This window comes from Stegodyphus dumicola, chromosome 10 (genome assembly GCF_044657685.1).
Source record: "Stegodyphus dumicola isolate Sdum_Otavi_A_Nest chromosome 10, ASM4465768v1".
NCBI classification, from domain to species: domain Eukaryota; kingdom Metazoa; phylum Arthropoda; class Arachnida; order Araneae; family Eresidae; genus Stegodyphus; species Stegodyphus dumicola.
The window spans coordinates 123276821-123302416 of NC_140777.1; the positions used below are offsets into that span (position 1 = coordinate 123276821).

At 34.9% G+C, this 25596-nt stretch overlaps 1 protein-coding gene across 4 annotated transcripts in view; it reads left to right on the forward strand.

Annotated features, from left to right (window-relative positions):
• Window positions 1-25596, forward strand: part of BBS1 (Bardet-Biedl syndrome 1) — a 177076-nt gene that overhangs the window by 132544 nt on the left and 18936 nt on the right. For all 4 annotated transcript variants that reach the window (XM_085825486.1, XM_085825490.1, XM_085825489.1 and 1 more), the window contains 2 exons: window positions 5732-5866; window positions 10317-10403. In XM_085825486.1, coding sequence (XP_085681612.1) covers window positions 5732-5866; window positions 10317-10403 — 222 coding nt within the window. The remainder of the gene's footprint in view (window positions 1-5731; window positions 5867-10316; window positions 10404-25596) is intronic.

Here is a 25596-nt window from a genome sequence, read left to right on the forward strand (position 1 = left end):
AACAAAAATGTAGTCAGTTCATTTGTAAATGCTTGTTGGAGATCAGCAACATTCCCAAATGTATTTTTAAAAAAAGCAGAATTAGTATTATTCTTAAAGAAGAACAAATCACAAGTCAATCCACACTCATATAAACCAATATGCTTAATACCTGCTCTCGGAAAGCTTCTAGAAAAGTTAATATTAGCGAGATTAAACTACCATCTGAGCAAAAACAAAGCTAATGCATCAAAAACAATTCGGCTTCATGGCTAATAAATCCATACATCATGCATTCCAGAATCTGCAATACTACAACAGAATGAAAGTCAGAATCTACATTCCCTAGTTACCTCGCTGGACATACAAGCAGCCTTCGAATCGATATGTTGGAAGCATGCATTGCAAATTTTATCAACGATAAACTGCTCAGATGGAATTCTGAGGTTATTAAGAGATTATCTAAGTAACAGATCGCTGCAGTATACCTTCAACACTGGCATTCAGACGGACAAGATCACTAGAGGATGCCCACAAGGGTCTTGTTTAGGTCCAGTCATTTGGAACCTAATCGCCAAAGAAGCGCTTAAAATGTTTAACAACTCCCCTCCATACGCATGCCCTGGCCTATGGCGATGATATCTTGTTAATCATCGCCATAGACACAAGACGTAGAGAAATCGAGGAAAACTCAAACAATTCACTTATATTTTATTCAAAGAATGGGCGGACAAATTTCAGCTGAAAATATCAATACAAAAATGCAAAGCATTTCACATTCCAAAACCGGGAAAATCAGAAATCCTAGATACCCAATAATTCGGATATCTAATGAGAAAATAAAAGTATAAAATAATATCTTTTATCTGGGCGTCATAATAGATAACAGACTCTCCTGATATCAACACATAAAATATATCAGAGACAAGCTCATAATCTTGAGCAACTATCAGAAATTCACAGCTGCTAGCAACTGGGGGATATCCCCAAAATTACAAAAACTATGGTACCATACAGTAACAGAAAAAATTATGTTACATGGCGTTTCAGCTTGGGGCAAAAACCTTATTACGCATGCCCAAAGACAATTACTTTCTGTACAAAGACTTTTTCTCCTGGGAATCACAAAGGCATATCGAAGGGCCCCCACAAGCGCTTTAAATGTTGTAGCAGGTATCCCACCGATCGCCATTACAATAGAACAAGAGGCAACAAAAGTAAAAATAGCATGGCTGCGCCAAACCAGCTTTTTCAATAATACGATGTACCATCCAACAGATTACGAAGAACATAAGCACAATTTAGATCTACATCCAAACCATCTCTACACAAAAAAACAAATAGTGAATTCTCCAGTACACCATTTCCCAATCCGCTATACGAACGGGTCAAAAACTAAAATGGGTGTCGGAAGTACCTACTTTGGCTAAAGAATTTATTTACTCTTTAAAACATGGCAGGCAAAGCTTAATACCACAAATTCTGTATTCCAAGCTGAACTGTTAGCCATTAGAGAAGCTGTGAAATTTGCCAGGAAACAACAAGAAAAAAGCGTTATAATTTCCGACAGTGCTTCAAGCTTACAAGCAATAATCGGACTGAGCCGCTCACCACTAGTAAGGGAAATCCAACGCTTTCTGTACTATTTACAAGAGGAAACCTGCTCCAAGCTTGCTCGCAGGATATTATACGCTAATAAATGTGCTTCATTGCCCACTGTGCTCACATGGGCACGCGCCCATAAGAATAAATAGGAATCATAAGAATAAATTTTATTAACTTTTCATCAGACTTATGCGTTCAATCAATTACGAACCCGTACGCACGCAAAAATATGTTGTACAACAAGGAAAAAATTATATTCCTACCTACAACTGGGTTAAAATTCTGGTGAATGGGCTGATTATTGGAATTTTCATGGTACTCCTTACATGTAAAGTGAATATGAGCCAGTTCCCTAAAAATTTTCTAAAATGCCTCCTTCTCTACAGGTAGATAGCTCTCATGTGCTATGCCGTAATCAATATACTAACCTAACCTATTTACACTAGCCCCCCCCCTCAAATTGGATTTTTCATAGAATTTCCCAGCATGGTTAATTAGCATAGATGTTAGGATATCCCCAATTAAAAAAATCTGATGTGTACACCACGACTTCCTTGTACGGAATATTAAATTATACGCATTTTTTCTTGTATTTCATTTAAACTTATTGGATTGAATTAAATCTACTTCGTCGATAGCGAACCAACCACAATAGGATAAATGCACTCTTTAAAATTCACTATATTTGTTTACCATAGCGATACACTGGCGCTAGGTTCACTTAACACCGTTATATTTCGTTCATATTATAACTCAGAATGCATAAAATTTATATCATTTGAAGAATTATATAATTGTTGCCACATGTTCTATTCAATTATTATTATAAATCTAGAACAATGTATAAAAGAAATTAAGCAGACAAAACTAAAGAGAAACCGTTTTTCACAGACGATTCAGTATTTCTCATTCAATTAAGTAAGTTCTCACTTCTCGACAAGGCAAAAATACATAAAAACTCAAAATATCTATATTAAAAATTACGAAGTAAATCTTAAAACACTTACTTCCTCGAAAAAATTCCAAAAAGGATTAAGCATGATTTAATTCGCAATAATAAATGAAAGCGTTATCTTTGTTCTTGCGAAGCTTAGTCACTCTAAATTGGCAACAAATCTACTATTTTGCTCTTTCAAATGTAAGCAAACATATCCGCCATGTTATTTAAAAATTAGGCTTAACCGCACTTAAACAGCTTTTAAATTGCTGATAATTCTAAAAATATTGCACACAGATTTACTAAAGGCATAAAAACCTTAACCGAAAGATAAAAATAACATAATTCAATCACTTTTAAAGCAAAAAATGCACAATTTACAAACATATAGGAGTTAAGAAACTGAGATCACTGAGCCGGGTAACAGAGTGGATATATATATATAAATATATCTATATACGTTTGGTGCGACCGATTGCAACCAAAATACGAGGTGCACATCTACATGTTAAAACAGTCTTATATATAAAATTGCAAGTTCTGAGGCTACTCTCGTTTTTGAGTTATGCGAGATACATACGTACGTACAGACACCATTAAAAATTCTCTTCCGAATTTCTTTTAAAGCAGTTTTATAATTTTTTTTTTTTTTTTTTTTTTTGGAAGGAAAAGGGTCTTTTATTCTGTCCTTAAGTACAGATGTCACGCAAAAATATCGTTAAATTGCATTCGATAGCGGTCAAAATGAATATTTTCGTTGAAATATGCTGCCTGAAACTTTTTGCGATTACAATGCTTCCCTTTTTACTTCGTACAAGGAAGTAAAAATTGACAACAGCAGCTATTTCGCTAAAATGCTGACATTAACGAAAGATTTTCAACATATAATAACGTCACATGAACTTTCTTGAGCATCTAATAAGTATTAGAAGCTGAAACAGTGTTTAAGCTCCATGATCCTTATTATATTGTTGCCTGCGTACGGGTTTGTAATAAATTGAATGCGCATGTCTGATAAATTTATAATAATTAATAAAACGTTAGTAAAATTTATTCTTATCACAAGAAATAAAACAAAATGTTGAAATTTTTCCTCACAGATATTCGCACGATATCTCACAGTAGTAATATTTTAAACTACTAAAACTTTAAATAGAACTGAATTCAAAACAAAGAGAAAGCTAATCCGATCTCACCGCGAATTCGCTACAGTGAACAACAAGAACTACGTAAACAACTGAATTGAGATGTTTTCTTCCAGCTTTTATAAGCCTTTTAATCATGCACGGGAACATTCTGGTATTTTCTCGATAGCAAAAGAGTACATTACGAGATATCTATTTATTAAAATGTTAAATGCGCGTGCTCCTGTATTTTAATTTTTCCGGCGTAGCTTTCTCTTCAAATAAGTCTCGTGCTGCATTGCACGGGAATATAAAGCAATTTTAATTACAAATCCGTAACAATATAAGTAATTTTGCTTGGTAATATTTAAGAAACTCTTAAACAACACTGTACTGTATGATAAGCATATTAATTGGTTATTTTGCTGTCAACTTATGTGTGAATATTTTCATATAATAATAAAATAAATAAATAATGTAAAAATGCACTTTACTTATATCTTAAAAAGAATGATGCTTTTTTTTTGTAAGGTTTATCCTAAGTTTTTAACAGTTATCTTTAGTCAAAGCTACTTTCCTGTCGCCTTCTAATTTCAGCTTACAAATTTCCACGCAGAGTGTGGTTTTACGATAGAATCGCGGTTAATGCAAATGAAGGAAGAGCAGTACTTAAGTCAAGTTCCACTAATTTCGTTAGAAAGCCAGAGATTCTGACTAGCGCGCTTTTGCCTTTTGGCTACACTCTCTCTAAGCTATTATTACGCTCGGCCATATTTCAGGCCCTTGATAGCTTCGCCGTTTAGAGCATTTAGGGGCCAACTCCTGTAGAATTTTCATAGCTTCGGCTATATCTTTTTTACTTTAGTTAAGTTTGATTTCCTGTGTAGTTTTGAGTTCAAGCCCAAGTGGAGGCTTTGCTGTACGTCCTGAGAAAAGGGCCATCTGTTAATCCTTATTTTGAGCAAGAAAGGGTAATTAACCCTTCTAGAGTTTACGTTTCTGTTTCCTGAGTTAAAGCGATTATTCGTTTACCAGTTCTCAAGGTTCCACACGCATAGCTATAAATTCTAGGTTGGAAATCTATAGTTTTATGAATTCCAAGTATTTTATGGTGATATCTTTTTGTTCATTTTAGATTTAAGAATTACTTATGTAGAATGTAGTATTATTCTTTAAAAAAATCTTTTTCTAAATCATTAAAGCAAGCTTGCATGATATCTAATGATCAAAGTAAATACCTTCCTAGTGATAAAAATTAATATCTGTTATAAGTTGTTGTGGGAAAAAAAGGGGGGGGGGCTTTAAGAGTATTAATTATAGAATTAATGTGCCATGTTATTTGGCTAGTGATATGAATATTTCAAAATGGTTACTGTAGTACATTTTTATACACCATTCTAAAATTCTGTAAGTAATCAAATGTATAGACGATGGATGAATGTCTTTGTCTTATTAGTATTTAGTGCTTTAAAATGATGTACTAGCAGTCAGTGCTTTTAAAAATGTGCTCAATTAGTGTAACGTACTAACAAGCTAACTGGTAAAAGATACAAGGGGTATAAAAATTCTGGAATGGTATGCACAATTTTAAAAACATTTAACTTTGCTTAACTTCTCTTATAAAATATCCGTTTGGATATATTTAAAAAGAATTCATTTAACCTGAGTCAATCGCACTGAATTTTTCTCAATTTAGAGTATTTAAGATTTCGGTGTCTTTACCAAATTAAAGTAAAACATGTGTCTAATATATTTTAAATACTATAAAAGTATATTTGGTATTTTAATATTTTGGTATTTGGTATTTTAGTATGTACGGATAAAAAAATAAATATAGGTGATACTTTTTAATAAAGGAACTTATATAAATGATTTTTTTCGCTTTCTTCATAGATTAATACAGACATCTTAAGAGCTAAATTATTTCTTTTTTTGTGAGTATAGCATCCGAATTAATGTATGATAATAAATAAAAATACAAAATATAATCTTATTCAAAATATATAAATATTATGTACACATATTTGATTTATTAAAAATATGTGTTAATACTAATGCTGTTCATAAAATAACATATTTTTTTAAGGTTCAAGGCTTAGGCCCAAAATTTATGCTGTATCTGGAACTTCAGAATACCTCTAGAAATAAACCTTCAGCAAACCTATTTCTGACCTTCCACTGTGATGCTCGAATATACAGAATACAGAAAACTTATATACCAGTATGTAAAATATTATTTTAAAAAATGAAGATGGTAATTTATTTTTATTTCTATAATAGATTTCTGTATGTTGTAGAGACATTAGGTTAATTGGAAAAGCCGGAGAGATGAAAAATGAACAATCGCCTTCGCCGGGACTCGAACCACGGACCTCTGGAATACCGGCCCAGCGTGCAGAACCCCTACACCACGAAGGCATGCTAGGAGGGCGGGAGAAATACCTTATAATGTTATTAATTTAATTATTTAAAAATCCCTCTTTTTTTTTTTTTTTTTTTTTTTTTTTTTTTTAGTTTTATATTTTCAATCAAGAAAAATAATTATCTTTTCAATTTTATTTAACTATGCAATAACTATTATGGTTATCTTGAAAATAGAGAAGCAAAATTCATTTACTTTAAAATAATCGTTGATTTTTTGCAGTTGATAACACTTATTAAGTGTATCATGTGTATGACTATAAAGAAAAATTGTTTTTTTACCAAAGTGAAGAAATTATCATCATGGTGTTGCACTTCGTGTCATTTTTTTTATTTGCATTGCCGTTTGGATTTAAAATCAAACTGGTGCTATATGTACTCATGTGAAAAATGAAAAGAATTTGCACATTATTCCGAATTTCTGAAAAACTAATGGACAGATTTTAATGAAATTTGATATGAATATACATTTATAAAAGAGAAGGAGATGTACCATTCAAAAGTCATTTTATGTATCCGTGATTATCAGTGAAGGTCATAGTGCAGGGACATTCAAAATAAATGTTGTGATATGGAACTGAAAACTAGTCTCACAACCAGACAGGTCGTGCAGCGTGACGGCATACTGGACAGGAGGCAGTTGAGAAGACTCTCTAGCAGTCGATCCTATCCCATTCCTGCAGCAAGGCAGTTTTTAACTTCGAGAAATATGGAGAGGTGAAATGGAGAGGGAAATGGAGAGGTGAAATTGCCTAAACATGGTCTAAGGTCAGGCGATCTGGCTGGCCAGTCCATGCGGTGAATGTCTTCACTTTCCAGATAACCATCGACCAGCTTAGTCCTTTATGGACAAGTTTTGTCCATTAACACGAACCCAGGGCCAACTACGGCCTTAAGAGTTGAACATAGGGCTGTATGATCTCCTCTCTATACTTCATAACAATCAGGGAGCCTTTATCGAACACAAATGGAGGGATGTGCGGCCTTCCAACATAATGTCTGCCCAGACCACTACACCTCCACCACCGTAATGATCCTTTTTCCTGATGACGGAGGGATGGTATCGTGTTCCATGCTCTCTCCAGATACAGGTACGTTGAGAATCGGTGTTCAAGCTGAATCTCGACTCATCTATAAAAAGCATGGTGCCCCACTGAAGTCTAGCCCAAGGCGCATGTAGTGTGCACCATGCTAAACGTACTATTTTGTGTGTTACAGTAAGCGAGATGCATACAGCAGGTCTTGTGGCTTACAGCCTTATCTCATGAAGCGTTTGGACATCCATAGACCACAAAACTGATGTTCCAGCGGCAGCATACAGCTCAGTCTTGTGTTGTAAACTTGTGTCGCCGCGCTAAAAATGCCAAATAACGATCCTCATTCGTCATTGTGAATCTTGGTCGACCTTGTCCAGGTCTTCTGAATACGGATCCAGTGTCCGGAAATTGTTTCCGTAAACTACAGGAGACAGTGGGCGTTACATTGGCGTGCTTTCAATCTACCAACAATTCTCCATCTCATTCCGTTATCCATACATTTGTGGCTACTCATTTTACCTGACACCTTATAAAAATATATCCAACTCTTGCGAGAAACATCCCGAATGTCGTGAAGAAGTACAAGCCTTATGCGCTTATATCCCCTTCACAGTCACAGCTCCGCCCTAATACGCTTACGTATTAAACTCTGAATATTTTCATAATTCTTCGGTGCGTACCTTTGGTTCAGTACTTTTTGTAAACATAGACATAACTTGCATATTCTCTTAATTTTGCACATGGGTGTATAATGCCGATGATAAAAGATTGTTCTTAAACAAGTCAAAGATTTTACACTTCGGGTTATTGCCTTGATACTATTTTTGCTTCAGTAATGTTTCAGTAATAGCTAGAGATCAAACTTGAACTATGTTTTTAAACTAATGTTTAACTATGTTACTACTAATTTCTGTCAAGAGTTATTTTAATAATATACTGATAGCTTGTCATGTTCTGGTATAAATCTTTACAAATGAAAATTTTTTCAATACGAAATTAAACATTTTAAATATATTTGAGCATATCTACAATTTTCGATAAAATATAGTTGATAAAGAGCTAAGCAAAATCAATATCCGTTAGCTGGGCTTATAAATATAATGCAACATTTCAGGCATATATTGTTACTATTGCTAATTTTGTCTTTCATTCAAAAGAAGGAGATGATAGGTAGATAATATAGATAATTTAAATGGATGCCTGAATTTAAAAATTTGAAATGATACTTGACTTTTTAGTGAAAGGCTAACAGCAGTTGTAATTGTGATAAATTTATCTACTTTGAGTATTGCAAGTACTGAGGAAAATTATGAGCAATAAAATTAATTTGATATGTAATCTCTCTAACAAATACATAAAATAAGGCCATAAAAATTTTATTTTACAGTATTTAGGGCACTTCATTTACAGCTATACTTGTCTCATCTTCGGTTCCATTATTCAAAATATCTATGGAAGCTCTTGAAACACAAATTTTTCAGCTGCCTCATAGCTTCATGTTTTATCGTCTTGCTGTTAGCAATAAAAATTGTCATGTTATTCAATAACCTTTTTGCACTTCGGAAACAAAATGAAATTACAAGAGGCTAAGTCTAGTGATTAGGAGCGTGATCTGGCATGGTAATCGAATTGCGGGCCAGAACTTGCGGACGCAATCACTTCTGAATGTACTGGCACATTATGAAGATGCACCATCGCGTAAATTCGATCGCATATGATCCTTTGAGGTCTTTGGAACCTTCATGTAAAAGGCAGCATTCATTGCATGTTCTTCTGGAAGAAACTCATGATAGCCAATATTTTGAATGGAAAAGAAGGAAAGGGGAGGGGAAAGAACAGCAGGTTTTTGATCGGCTTTTTCGACATTTTTTCATTTATAGTTCGTTTCTCTTTTCTTTAGTGTGTTATCTCCATAAACTGCTCTCAGTATTTCGTGAATTTCCTGAGAGTTTTCTAAAAATATTTGATGGAGAGTCATTTTATTATCTGATTATGAATGGTTACTGTTGAGATGAGCACAAACGGTCCACCACAAAAAGAATCTCACCTTTGGCTGTACGCTTACCTTAATGGTTTAATGGTTACTGGCATTTTAGTGGGTCCCCCGCAAATAGAACAGACAATGTGCATCGCCAAACATCACCAAGATTATTCTAGTAGCTCAGTTTGCATATTTTCTAGACGGACAACATATCTTAAAATAGTAGTTTTATAAAAGGAATTATTTTATGGAAACATTAACAATTTAGAAACTAAATATAAATACTTATGTCAAGCATAATTATGCATAAAATTGTATTAAAACATTACCATAAAATATGATATAACAAAATTCAATATACTTCATGTGTACATTGCATTTCATTCATACAATTTATTTATTTGTGTGCATATATGTTTGTGTAAGATAAAATTTTAACTTCTGTTTTAGCTCTTTTTTAATTTGATTTATTTTCTGAAATGCATCAGCATAAAATAAATCTCTATCGTATGTTACTTATTGCTAATTTGTATACTATACAAAAATGACAGCAAAAGTGAAATTGAAATTTTTATCTAATGATAAACAACATGTAGTAGTTGATATTAATCAGATAATATTGTGTCGCTCTGTTAGGAATTATAGCAACTTCACCATTTGTGTATCCTACCATAAAGTTAGGCAGTTGTTGAGAAACATATCTGTGATTCACAGTAAAGGAATCATGGAAATTCTACTGAATATTTCTTAAATATTGTAATAATAATATTATAAAATATAATGTGCACATACTTTTATTCATTTATATAATTTATGAATTATAAAATTTAAAGTATTTCTGTCTTTTCCAATAGTAGGATTTAAATGTGCCATATTATTCTATCTTTGATCAGGTTAATACTGCACATGACAGAATGTTCATGAAAAAACGTACAGTGCCTGCTGTTTATTAAAATCACATCTATTCTATTGGAATTATTAAGTAGCCGAGTTGAATCTCTTCAGGGACAATTTTTTTTAATTAAAAAAATAAATAATGTTTTTGATATTCTTTTGGTATTTAATATTTTTATTTATTTGAATAATTTAATATCTTTAGTACAAGCAATATGTTTATGCATCTGATGAAAATATGCCACTTAGGATTTGAGTCTATTAATAGTATTATAGCAAATTTACCTTCTGAATGTGAATAATTCTTCAATTACAGCCTATTTATTGATACATTTCAGATCCCTTTTTTGGCACCTGGACTTCCATATAATTTTGTGACTCCAGTAGAATGTGTGAGTGAGATGAACATATCAGATATAATTAAGGTAAAAATAAGTAATACTTTGTTTTTACTGCATACTACAATAATTTTCAAAATGTACATAGTCAAATTAAATTTTTAAAGTTGTTATTGATAAGGTACATGAAAAGGATTACAACAATAATAAATTTGATGCCTAATGTATGTCCCTTTTAATTTCATAATTATGCATCCTTCATCACACAACAGTAAGTAAATGGTGTTTTTCTTTTATATTTTTTGTAATCGCCGATTTCGAAGTTATTGTTTTCCTGATAGCATTCCATAATAAGAACTAATACATCAATGTTATTAATTAAATCAATATGAACTGGAGATTACTGTTTTGTATTTGTCACCTGATCAATATCCGTTAGCTGGGCTTATAAATATAATGCAACATTTCAGGCATATATTGTTACTATTGCTAAGTTTGTCTTTCATTCAAAAGAAGGAGATGATAGGTAGATAATATAGATAATTTAAATGGATGCCTGAATTTAAAAATTTGAAATGATACTTGACTTTTTAGTGAAAGGCTAAAGTTATGATTAGCTTGCAGATCTAATAAGTATTAGAAGCTGAAACAGTGTTTAAGCTCCATGATCCTTATTATATTGTTGCCTGCGTACGGGTTTGTAATAAATTGAATGCGCATGTCTGATGAAATGTTAGTAAAATTTATTCTTATCGCAAGAAATAAAACAAAATGTTGAAATTTTTCCTCACAGATATTCGCACAATATCGCACAGTAGTAATATTTTAAACTACTAAAACGTTAAATAGAACTCAATTCAAAACACAGAGAAAGCTAATCCTATCTCATCGCGAATTCGCTACAATCAACAACAAACACTAAGCAAACAACTGAACAGATATTTTTCTCCGGCTTTTATAAGCTTTTTAATCATGCAAGAAAACATTCTGGTATTTTCTCGAGGTTACTGCAAAGCAAAAGAGTACGTTTACGAGATATCTATTTATTAAATGTTAAATGCGCGTGCTCCTGTATTTTTAGTTTTCCGGCGTAGCTTTCTCTTAAAATAAGTCTCGTGTTGCATTGCACGGGGATATAAAACAATTTTAGTTACTATTCTGCTAAAAACAGCAAACTAAATACATAAACCGCAACTCTGCCCCCTTCCCAAGGCCTGAACGCCCCGGGCAGTACAATCCCTGGTCAGGAAGCCAAACTTACAACTAAGGTATCAATGCAATAATAAACATTACACTAATGTAACAAACAACATAAACAACAATTGCAATAAATAACTTAAAACAAATCAAATACTGACAAGGGCATGTTGGAGCCAACTTTGGCATTAGAAGGCTCATGTTTGAGTTCCATGAAAGTCATGGATAATCATGCCATTTTCTGCTTACTTCTCAGTGCATTTTAAAGATATTCTTGATGCTCAGACAATGAAATGTTATATTATTCTGAATACCTCTGGCAAATGAAGGATTAATATTTAAAACATTTTCATCGTATATTATAAAACTGATGACGATTTCATCCTTGCTTGGCATAATAACTACCTAGTAGCTAGTTATATGCAGTAAATAATTCTTAGAATATTTCATTTAGAGACACCAAAAATTGCTCTTAAAGATGAGTTTGTGCGTAGCAGATATATCAGTGAGGATCAAGGGGTGGTAAAATCAAAAGATCATAAGAAGTTTAACATCCACATGCAGCGATTTGCTTCTCAGGTTTGCTTTGAGCTGCTTGATAGTTTCCCCAGTCTGATAGGGCTTTTCGTATTTCATTTTAAAATTTAGAGAAGAATTAAAAAATTAAACCACATTGTAGAGTCATTAGGGTAATTGGAATCACACGAAATGAAAAATATGCAACCGCCTTCGCCGGGAATCGAACCAGGGACCTCTGGAATACCGGCCCAGCATGCTACCGTCACACCACGAAGGCACGCTAGGGAAGTGGGAGAAATACCTTACATACTCCCCTTTTTAAAGGGCGACAAGGGTTTTAGGGGACCCGGTCGCCAAATCCTGGGTGCGGAGAATCATCATCCACAACCTTTTTAGTTCGGGCGCCACTGTAGAGTCATTAGGTCAATTGGAAGCAGACGAAATGAAAAATATGCAACCGCCTTCGCCGGGAATCGAACCACGGACCTCTGGAATACCGGCCCAGCGTGCTACCGTTACACCACGAAGGCACGCTAGGGAAGTGGGAGAAATACCTTATAACATTAGCTCTCTTATTCTGGAAACCATTCAAGACTTATTTTGGTAAAAAATTTATAAATCATACCTTCATAATAATAATTACATGTAATACTGAGGTTTTAATTCTATTGCTAAAAGCTATACAATTGTTTTCCATATCTTGTCATCATAAGATTGTAATTTGTGGTCAAAATGTTTTTCACCTTATGCCCATGCACATCTTTTGGGATTATCACATGACAACAGTAACAAACAACAGTAGAAAAGCATTTTACAGGAAACGAGATTTTTTCATGACTGCTTTAAACCAATAAATGGTTTCCTAGCCGAAGTTGTTCCACTGGAAGATATGTCCTGTGGACATTTTTTAACTCTTGAGAAAATGCTTTATTTATAGCTCTGTCCATCGTAGGTTTCATGGAAATCAACCAATCAGATATCCCAAAAACGAAAATTTCTGGAAATGTTTTTTCGATGCGTAGTTATGATTAGCTTGCAGATCTAATAAGTATTAGAAGCTGAAACAGTGTTTAAGCTCCATGATCCTTATTATATTGTTGCCTGCGTACGGGTTTGTAATAAATTGAATGCGCATGTCTGATGAAACGTTTGTAAAATTTATTCTTATCGCAAGAAATAAAACAAAATGTTGAAATTTTTCCTCACAGATATTCGCACAATATCGCACAGTAGTAATATTTTAAACTACTAAAACGTTAAATAGAACTCAATTCAAAACACAGAGAAAGCTAATCCTATCTCATCGCGAATTCGCTACAATCAACAACAAACACTAAGCAAACAACTGAACAGATATTTTTCTCCGGCTTTTATAAGCTTCTTAATCATGCAAGAAAACATTCTGGTATTTTCTCGAGGTTACTGCAAAGCAAAAGAGTACGTTTACGAGATATCTATTTATTAAATGTTAAATGCGCGTGCTCCTGTATTTTTAGTTTTCCGGCGTAGCTTTCTCTTAAAATAAGTCTCGTGTTGCATTGCACGGGGATATAAAACAATTTTAGTTACTATTCTGCTAAAAACAGCAAACTAAATACATAAACCGCAACTCTGCCCCCTTCCCAAGGCCTGAACGCCCCGGGCAGTACAATCCCTGGTCAGGAAGCCAAACTTACAACTAAGGTATCAATGCAATAATAAACATTACACTAATGTAACAAACAACATAAACAACAATTGCAATAAATAACTTAAAACAAATCAAATACTATCAAATAATAAACACAAATAAAATGAAATACAAATTTAGAAGGGAGAAAAAAAAGACCATGGTCCTTATACTATTTACAATTATATACACTACGTACTATGACCATAGTAAGGAGCTAACCTGCTACAATTTTAATTAGTTGTTCTAAAACTAGCTAAATAAATTCAAAAACCGTAACACTGCCCTCTTTCCAAGTACTGCACGTCCCATGCAGTACAATCCCTAGACAGGAAGCCAAACTTACAACTAAGGCAACAAATACTATCAAATACTAAATCCAAATTTAGAAACAAAAAGGACCATGGTCTTATATTATTTATAATTATATACACGACGTACTATGTTAGTAATGAGCTAATCTGTCGTAATGATTGACTTTAGGATTAGAGTTCGATCATTTACGGATCCGAACAACCTTAATGGGATTGTAGCTGCCACAGCGGAAAAAGATGTACTACTCTAGCTGCCGCCACAGCCCAACAGGCTAACGGCATTTTTTAAAATCATAATCAAAGAAAAAACGTTTACAGATACATTGCAAGATTGAGTTTAGACGAACTTTGCACTACGTGCAGCGTATAGATTCATATTGAAATGAGTAGATGCAATTATAAGATCAATGACAGTTAAAACATTATCACTGGATTAAACTATTAACATAAGCTAAAAATAAAACATTAGAAGAAAAATACGTACAAAACTTAGCTAAAGATAACATACATCGCTATATACTTGCAGTACCGGAGTAAACTAACATTAACAATATGAGGAACATTTTATACAGGTTATTTACATTATATAATTAAAGCTGAATATAGTTTTAATGTTTGTATTATGCAGCACCATACCATCTATGACACTATTGTTATACATTCAACAATTATTCATTGAGTAACACTATGTACTAAATTCATCACAACATGCGAGCATACACTTAAAATGCAACAAGGTTTCAGTATTTAAAATAAAGATGATTAATTGTGTGTAACACACTTTAGAACATGCTGTGTTACATAGAATGCATTCTGTGGTACTATTAATTAACAGTTTAGCACAGAAACAATAGTATTGTCATTCCGCAGAATAAGTTCTTTGAACTCTGTATGCAACAGTGAAGTTTCTATGCTTTATATAATAAAAGGTGAACTATATACACTGCTAATCATTTTTCTGTATAATAATACTTTATGTATCACTAGTAAAAAGTACTTTGTGCAGCATTATATGCCAAATATTAAACTTAATTCAGAACATGACACAGGCCACAGACATTGCATTAGACTATACTATTTACAGCAGTCATTACCACTTGCAATACTAAAAGAAACACATGCCTTGCTGAATTCTGTGAAGAGCAGTACAGTTTACAAAACAGTAGAGATTTTTTTCATATTATACAAGCTCCAATAATAGTCTTTTACAAAATGTGGTAACCTTACAAGAGGATCTACAATACTTCCAAAGGGTAATACCCAAAAATAGATAAGCATTACAAGAAACCACCCGTATAGTAAACCACAAACTAAACAAATCATATTACAGAACAATTTATAATATGCATAAATTACACAATTCATAACCTTTAACTAATTGATATGTCACATACATTACAATTATAGTAATCCTAAATCATTCTGTTCATAGCCATGTACCAAATTTGCTATGTATTATACAAAACAAATTATAATGTGCTGTGCATTTGCTTACAATATAAAAAAGAATATTTCTTGCTATAGTTTACCGTGCTATATAGTACCAGTCAGCATACTTGTCATGTTTGTTATACTAAGAATATGTAAATGTAACATTACAATTTTAATAACCAGACTGTCACTACTGCGTTTTGATTTGAGGTGATATAATTCCAGTTGGTGCAAGCAATTTACAGTGAACTTATTGTTCAGTTGTATAATGCAGTTTAGACTGTCTTAATAGTGAATTTCACCAGAGATGCTGACATAATTTAGATGCTAGTTAGCGTTCAGTTGGGAAAGTCAAGCGACTATTGCAAATACTTATGATTTGTGAGAATTTGTTGATGACAACATTGCTTTTTAAAAATTGTAAAGTCCAATGTTGCCAATAAGCATAAGAAGGTTTTTTAAGGTGAAATTTCCGGGTGGATTCGCATTCGTAAGCACAATGATCAACTGAGCCCAGTTCCCCACAATCGCATCTATCATGATCACAAAGATTGAATCTAGCTAAATATTGGGGGAATGGGCTATGACCAGATAAGAACGCTGTTAGTGCAAAATTAAAAGATCGTGTTGAAGTAGATACTTTTGGGATTAATCGAAAAGTTCGACGTCCTGTTGGAGCAGAATCCCAACGGTGATGCCATTTATGCATTAAAATCTGAAAAGATTGTCTTTTGAGAAATTAGGCTGGAAACGAAAGTTGGAATTCCGGCAAGTAAATACCCCGTGCCGCTTCCTTGGCCATTTGATCAGCGAGTTCATTTCCTAGAACCCCACTGTGACCCGGCACCCAGCTGAAAAAAGGTCTTTTATTTGAAGGAAGAGAGAGAATGATTCGCTGTATGTCGAAGACCAGTGGACTGTTTGATTTATCATTTCGTAATGGCTTCTAAGCTAGACAGAGAAACCGTACAAATCAGTGGAGGAGGATCGAATTTTGTAGACAGAAGAATTACCTTTTTAAGAGCAATCAGTTCAGCTTGGTAAATAGAATTATTAATATTTAGCCTACGTCTCCAAGTATGGATTAAGGAATTTTCATAGAAAATACATAAGCCACTGCCAGTACCCGTTGGAGTGCAAGAGCCATCTGTAAAAATTTTTACTGGAAAGTCAGAAGGCAAGTGAATGGGGTGTGTAGCAATGAACTCTGTTATGTTATTTTCTGCTGGATGGCAAAGCAATTGAGAAAGCTTATATTCATAGTCGATTGGGTAATATTGGTGATTCTATAGAGGACGTTGAATGCGAAGACGTAAAATTTTTGTTATGAGAGCCTCTCTTTCCGCCACTAGGTAAAGAGGAGGAATACCTGCCAATACTAGAAGAGGTTAGTTTGATGTTGTTCTGTATCCCTTGCAAATTTGTAGAAAAAATGTCCTTTGCATGGTCAGCAAGAGTTTTCACTTTTCGTTGTGTTAAAAAGTTGGCTCAAACACCGGAACAGGCCCACCAGCGGCCGAGCGGTAAAAGCCGCTGAACACTGGTAGTTCGGTTCGGGATTTGAGTCCCGGCGAACGGGCTGGCTGCATGGGCGTTTTCGTGGTTTTCCCCATGTGTAACGTGGATACGAGCCAGTTTCCCTTAAAAAGACCTCCACGAGGCATCCCCTCCCTTTCCGTGTAGTGCCTAAGGGCGGAGCACGTAATAATAATAATAATTAAAAAAAAAAAAAAAAACCGGAACAGTATAGTATAATTTTCTCTATAACTGTTAAGTACTAGGTTTTTAGAATTTTGGTCGAGATCCCCATGATTTTGCTGTCGTTCTTCTCATGTGCTGATTAAGAATGTCTACTTTAAATTTAATGTGTCTTAAATGTGGAATCCACGAGAGCCTATTATTAAGATACACTAAGATACTTTAAATTGGTAACAAATTGAATTGAATTCCCTTAAAGTTGTAAAGAAGGGTTTCTTCGCAGAGTACCCCGCGCTGCAATAAGACGGGCCTTTGATTTGGAAGCTGAAACCGTTATTTTATGTCTTCTTGCTCAATCCGCTACAATGTTTAAATTTAAATGTGCAGTTGAACCAGTCTTAGATTTACTTTTCATCAGTAGCAAAAAATCATCAGCATCTGCTATGATCTTGCAATTCTTCAGTCCTTTCAGCAAAGAGTCAGCTATAATAATCCAAAGTACCGGACCAAGGTCTGACCCTTGCGGTCAACCCTTATGTAAGAGATGAGATATTATCTCAGAGTTCAGGGTGACTTGAACCATCGATTCTTTAAATAGCTTCGAATTAAATCAATAATGGAAGTGGGGCATTCTATGGTGACCAGAGCACCGATGATGTCTGGCCACCAGAGGAAATCAAAAGCATCCTGTATATCTAGACTTATTAGGAGTGAGTGCTGATTATCCAATCTATTTTCTTGAATAGATGAAACAAGATGAGCGATAGACATTTCCATTGATTTACCTTTTTGAAATCCGTATTGAGAGTCACTAAGACTTTTATTGGCTGCTAGAAAATGGTTAGGTCTACCTAGAACCACTCGTTCAAGTAATTTATACAGAGCAGGGGTCAAGCAGATCGGTCTGTAAGATCTAGGCTGGAAAGAGTCTTTATCGTGTTTTAGAAACAGGACAACTTCTGCTCTCTTGGAGTGGCTAGGAAAGTGCGTGAGAAGCCAGCATGCCTGAATGAAGTTATACAAGAGATCTGGGAAGAGAATTTGTATAATGGCATTGTCCAGGCCATCTGGTCGTGGGGCTTTCCGTAAGTTTTAATTCTTAATAACTCTTGCAAACTAGGCTATAGACCGGATGAACTTTTAGATGGAATATAATTGTTGAAAGAATCACGTAGATTGGAATGGTGCATGGTACAGGGTGATCAGCGAATAAGCCCTGATTTCAAAATTAAATATCTCTACAACAAAGATCGATAGAATTATGCGGTAAACTGTACGTTTATTAGCAAAACTGTAAAAATAGTGTACAAAAGTTTAGAAAATTTAGTTACGAAAATCGTTAACAGATGGCGCTCTGCATTTAAAACTCTTTCTCTGAAAGGAGTCTAAAAAAATAATAAAGTGAAGCGGGAGTAGCGGGATTGTTTCAATAGGCAGTGTCTTTCAATGCCTCCCACAGAAAGAAGATCGGGAGAATATGGAGGCCAAGCAATTCCTGTGTTATTAATTGCGGATAATCTAACGCAATTATTCTATTCCCAAAGTATTCATGGAAAAAGCGAAAAGCTTTATCTGTACTATGGGCTCGAGCCTCATCTTGCATAAACTAATCGATACCTGGTCGATCCTCCAACGTTAGTTGATTACTGACAAACTGTTCCAAAATCGTAACGTAACGTTCAGTAGTTATCGTTCCTCGTACGAAAAAGGGTCCGATAATGCCTCTGGCGCATACCGCAGCCCATGCAGTAACTTTAAGCGAATGCAGTGCTTTCTCTTCACACAAATGAGGATTTTCGGAACCCCAAAATCTCCAGAGTTGTTTATTAACAATTTCATTCAAATGAAAATGTGCCTCATCTGTGAACCAGATGCAGCTCACATGAAATCTGTCGTTGTCGATCATTGTTAGAATCTGATTTGCAAAGTCAACCCTTTGTTGCACACCTTTCATGGTGACTTTGGATTTTGTATGGAAACATCCGTAGGCTATTTTTTATTTATTTATTATTATTATTATTATTTTTTTTCGTGCTCGTGTACTTTAAACCTGTCTCTGATGCAATCCGTCGGATGCTTTTCCTAGGATTTTGCTGAACAATTCCAGAAACTTTGGCTGCATTTTCAGGAGTGACTACAGTTTGCCTAGGCCGAACATTTCCCTTTCGATCATCAGCCACGCTGCCATTCCGTTCGAATTTCGAAGAGCATGCGAATTGTTTTCGCATCGGGTCCAACTGGAACATTGAATCGGTTTTGAAAACTGCGACGTGTTGCCGTAGGACTGTGTTCTAATTGGTGAAATTTCAAAACAAACAAACAAACAAAAAACACGTTGTTCAATGAAATACATTATTTCACTTTCCACGCTGGCCTCAATACTGATCACTTTCAATGTGTCTCAAAAAATTTCAGTAAACTATGGAGATTTAAAATTTACTCCTTAATATGGATTAGGAAATGCAAGACCCTGTCGATTTGTTTTTCTGTTCCTTTCATTTAAAATAAATGACTAAATGGCCATAATGCGTATAAAATTGGCCCCTTTAGCCCACGGGAAAAGGTTAAAGGCTATTGATAGGTCATTGCGATTACAGCGCCCTCTGTTGACGATTTTCGTAACTAAATTTTCTAAACTTTTGTACACCATTTTTACAGTTTTGCTAATAAACCTACAGTTTACCGCATAATTCTATCGATCTTTGTTGTAGAGGTATTTAATTTTGAAATCAGGGCTTATTTGCTGATCACCCTGTATCTTCAGAGGATAAATGTTCCTGAAATAGCGTCGTTAGGATGTGGCTGACTATTTCTGCTGAAGAGGTGGCATGTGATAAAATTCCAGCTGGTAGTGTCGTTGGGTGGAAAACCGTGTTAGTTGCAATTTTGAAAACTGTTCCAAATGTATCACTTGCTTGAGAGCAATATTTGCGCAAGGAAGTATTTTTGGCCTCCTTGATTTTCCTTTTATAATCAGCCTGATGTCGTTTGTAATTAATAAATGCCGTACGTCTTTGCACTGGGTTTGTGATTCTCTGTGCCTGTCTTCTCAACCTTCTAAGATTACGGCGTCCAGTTGCCAAAGTATCATTCCACCAGGTTGACTTGAACACGTGATTTAAATTTACGCATTGCAAACGTTTGAATGCAGGCCTGTTGTATTTTTCTAAGCATTAACCCGTTCAGGAACAGCGTCGCGTATACGCGACGCAACGATTCCACTCCTACCAGCCCAGCGTCCCGTATACGCGACGCAACGATTCTGCTCCTACGAGCCCAGCGTCGCGTATACGTGACATTAAAACGGAACGGTTTATTTGAATTTTGAAAAGCCGGTTTATTTATTTTTTAGTAAATGAAGCTAAGTGGTAATTACGAGGCGTATTGGAAACTAAGTACCGTTTAAAAAAAAAAATAGTAAAACAATTTTTTCGAATCCAGTTTTATTTTTACATGAAAATACATGTCTTAAACTATTTTCAACATAGTTTCCGCCAATGACCAAACATTGTCATAGCGGATGACCAGTTTTTGTATACCATCGTCAAAGAAACTTCCCGCCAGTTTCGATAACCACGACTCCACAGCATTTTTCGTGACATCGTCAGATCCAAAGCGCTTGCCACCAAGCTCGCGTTTCATGTGCAGGAACAACTGATAGTCGGACGGCGCCAAGTCCGGGCTGTACGGCGGGTGATCGAACTGCTCCCAATGAAACTGTCGAATTAACGATTGAGTGACACCAGCAGTACGGGGCCGAGCATTGTCATGGAGCAACACAATTCCTTTACTGAGCATTCCTCTTCGTTTGTTTTGAATGGCACGCCTTAGTTTTGTTAAAGTCTCACAATATCGTGCCGCATTAATGGTTTCACCTCTGGGAAGAAATTCAGTAAGCAAAACGCCTTTCCTATCCCAGAAGACAGTGCACATGATTTTTGTGATGACATTGTCACTTTGAACTTTTGTTTTTTCGGAAAATGAGTGTGTCTCCACTCCATCGATTGTTGTTTCGATTCTGGTGTGAAATGACACACCCAAGTTTCATCACCTGTCACAATTTGGTTTAAAAAATTTTCTCCGACATCATTGTACCGCGTGAGAAATGTCAGGGCACTACCAAGTCGCTTTGTTTTGTGAACATCAGTGAGCATTTTTGTAACCCATCGGGAACAGTTTGCGATAATTCAAACGGTCAGACACAATTTCGAACAAAACAGTACGTGAAATTTGTGGAAATGCCTCTGAAAGAGTTGGCATTGTGAAGCGTCTGTTCTCATGAATTGCTTCATCAACTTTCCTTACCAAATCAATGGTGACAACAGAAGGCCGACCACTCCGAGCCTCGGCGTGGACATTTGTTCGACCTGCATTAAACATTCTTACCCACTTTCTCACCATTCCACCACTTATCGCGTATTCACCGTAAACTTCTGTCACGTAACGATACATTTCGGCCGGTTTAACATTTCTCGCTTTCAAAAATTTAATTACGGTCATTACGAATCTCAGTCAGCGGGAGAACTAATTGTCTTAAACATTTTGAATGTGCACAGCAAACTGAAAACACAACATAGAACAACCAAAATGGCGACAATTGAAAGACAGTGAAAAAGAAAGACTAGTGCGCATGCGCGGGAGGCCTACCACAGCGCTGCGACGGCGCTAGAATGAAACGGTACTTAGTTTCCGAATACGCTACGTATTTTCACATGGATTGATTCATATGGGATTTGACCTTCATGTGCTGGCATTATTTTCTGTTTTCCGCTTCTGGTTTTGAGAGAGTTATTGAAATAAACAAACTGGAAATCACGGCTCCTTATAAGTCCTGTGAATTAAAGGGCGTTTTTGTTTATATCGTTAGGATTTTCTTTTTACTTCCTTCTACGAAGTAAAAAGGAAGTATTGTAATCGCGAAAAGTTTCAGGCAGCATATTTCAACGAAAATATCCATTTTGACTGCTATCGAATGCAATTTAACGATGTTTTTGGGTGATATCTGTACGTAAGGACAGAATAAAAGACTCGTTTCCACGAAAAAATTATAAAACTGCTTTAAAATTAATTCTGAAGAGAATTTTTCGTGGCGTCTGTACGAACGTATGTACGTGCTTACGTACGTACATATCTCGCATAACTCAAAAATGAGTTGCCTCAGAACGTTGAAATTTTGTATATAGGACTGCTATAACATGTAGATGTGCACCTCGTATTTTGTTTGCAATCGGCGGCACCAAACGTAGATATAATATATATCCACTCTGTTACCCGGCTCAGTGATCTCAGTTTCTTTACTCTTATATGTTTGTAAATTGTACATTTTTTGCTTTAAAAATGATTGAATTATGTTGTTTTTATCTTCCGGTTAAGGATTTTATGCCTTTAGTAAATCTGTGTGCAATATTTTTAGAATTATCTACAATTTTAAAGTTGTTTAAGTGCCGCTAAGTTTAATAATATTTTTGATGGCGGCCATTGCTTGTTTACATTTGAAACAGCAGACTAGTGGATTTGTTGCCAATCTACAGAAACTTAACTTCGCAACAACAAAGATAGCACCTTCATTTATTATTGCCAATTAAATCATGCTTAATCCTTTCTAGAATTTTTTCGAGGAAATAAGTGTTTAAGATTTACTTCGTAATTTTTAATACAGATATTTTGAGTTTTTATGTATTTTTGCCTTCTCGCGAAGTGAGAACTGAATTAAGTGAACGAGAAATACACAATCGTGTGTGAAAAACTATTTCTTTTTTGTTTTGTTTGCTTAATTTCTTTTATACATCATTCTAGCTTTATTACAGTATTTGAATAGAACATGTGGCAACGATTAGATAATTCTATTCTTTAAATGATGTAAATTTTGTGCATTATGAGTTATAATAGGAACGAATATAATACTGTTAAGTGAATCTAGCGCCAGAGTGCCGCTATGATAAACAAATACTGGAGTGAATTTTAAAGAATGCATTTATTCTATTGTGGTTTATGCGCTGTCGCGAAGTAGATTTAATTCAATCCAATAAGTTTAAATGAAATGCAAGAAAAAATGCGTATAATTTAATATTCCGTACAAGGAATTCATGTGGTGTACATATCAGATTATTTATTTATTTATTTATTTATTTTTGTTTTTCTGTTTATTTTGAAACTTAACATAAGCTTTCTTGTTTAATTAAAAAGTTATATTACAACATTATTACAGAAGGGGAAAGACTATCAATAGATCTGGTAATCAGCTTTCTCGACGCGTAATGCGTCTTGCTCGCATTTCTCAGGAAAGAGTTTTTGTTTTTCTTATTCAATTTAATAGGTCATTATATATAATGCCTTGAATGGTCATTATATATGACACAGACATTGTATTTTGGTATACAATGTATTTACTTTATATATAATGTATATATTGACGCGATTAGTAACGAATGTCCCGCCAGTGGGGGTCTTTCCTTGATCACTTTCCAGTCATCGTAGACGTTGTTTTCGATTTAGAACTAGTTTTCTAATATAAACCTGATATCTCACAGTGTTTGAGGATGAACTATTTCTGAGTGTCTTTTGAACTTTTTTGTGACATATGTTGGGGTTATATTTAATTTCATTCCGTTAGCCATGGCTAAGAGACCTTACTTAAAAAATTTGTCCAAAATCACCGTACACTATACCTTTCCGTCTAACTGGAAGACAGTTTCCGAAAATTTACGTTGACGGGAAAGTAATAAAGGTAGGAGAAGATTCGTTGTATGCGCTCAAACCAAGGAAAAGCGAAAACAAACAACGTATTTTGAGTGCGAAATATGCAATGTAGGACTGTGTGTCGATCCTTATTTTGAATTATTTCACACACAGCAGAATTTTTAAACTGGAATTTAATTACCTACAGGTAATTCTTGTTTAGTGTTTTTTTTTTTTTTTTATTTCGTATTTGTAAATTTTTTTTCATGTTTATAGTATTTATTTCTGTGTGTATAGTTATGATTATAGTATTTTGCTTGTTTAATTTATTTCTATTAATGTGCGACTTCAAAAATTGTAGTCATAATATCAAAATGCTGATTTTATACGGTTTTTTTGTAAAATTAGGGTTAACTGCTAAAAATGCGCCGGCCCGTGGCGACAATCCATTTCAGAGGCTCCAGTCCCCTGACTGCGCTTCGTTCTCGCGGCGCTAGTCCTTAAGGAGTTAAGTCATAAACACCATCCAAAGCCAAAGGGGAATCACAATTTTTGAAACTATTATTGAGTAAATCCAAGGATAAAGAAAGAAATAGTTTTAGTTTAGCAAGGCCTCCAAAGATTGTTTTAAAGCGAATCTTATGGATACCTGAAAGGTTAAAAGAAAGATTGAAAGTGATTGCTCTATGATCGCTTATTGTTTCGAAATCTTGAACTTTCCAATTTTGTATGAAGGTAGAAGATGTAGCGCTGGCAAGAGTTATATCTGGCCAACCCTTTGCTCTTATCGTATCAAAGGTTGGAGGGGGGGAAGAAGTAGAATTTACTATTGTAAGATTGTTCGAGTTAATGAAATCTAATAAGTAAGTGGATCTCGAATCTTCTAAAGGGAAACCCTATAAAGAACTACTTGAAGTCTCCTCCAACTATTATGTTGATAAATTTGGTTGAATTTAAAAAATCAAGCTCATGAAGGAGCATTTCAATGCCCTTGCTGGGAGGAAAGTAGACACTCGTAATTAGAAGTTGACCTTCAAGAGTTTCTATCAATATTGAAATAGTATGATCAATTGCTTTCTATATGATTGGAGAAAGAGGACCATTATAAGCAACTGCTGCCAAGTGGTTGTTGGAGAAAAAGATCTTAGTTTGCGTTGTTGAACCTGTGAAAATATTATCTTGATTTAGGTAGGGTTCTTGAAAGATATCAAAAGTAGCTTGCAGGTTTTGAATAATGTGACTGGTAGCAGCTATTGCGCGTTGAAGATTGCATTGTAAACAAGGAAAACGTATTCAAACTGTAAGAGTTGGAAATTATTGGGATATCTGTTGTTGCAGTCGATGTTGTAGGGCTTGCGGTAAGTTGGACATGTTTTGGAACTGGCTGCGTGGTGTCAATCTGGATTAGTATTATCCTTCTGATTTGTTTGGGTGCAGTTGACACAAATTGGGGATATCTTGCAATCTTTTGTTGGATGATCGTGCACTCCTGAGCACTGTACGCAGGTGGGTGCGTTGTTGCACTGTTTGCTATGGTGACCAATTTGTTGACAATTATAACAGTGCTGGAGACGCACGTAACAGGGAAGGATTGAATTCGAAGTAAAGTCTTCCTAGCTGACTTAGTTCAAGTGAATATTCTTTATCTAAGCTGACTATCCAATTATTCCTTGAGTCAGATCGATGAAGCGGTGTCCTATGATTAAAGGAACCATCTTTTTCCGGTGGGAGGAGAGATTCAAATGCTGCATTGATGGCTTCAGCTGTAAGCTCA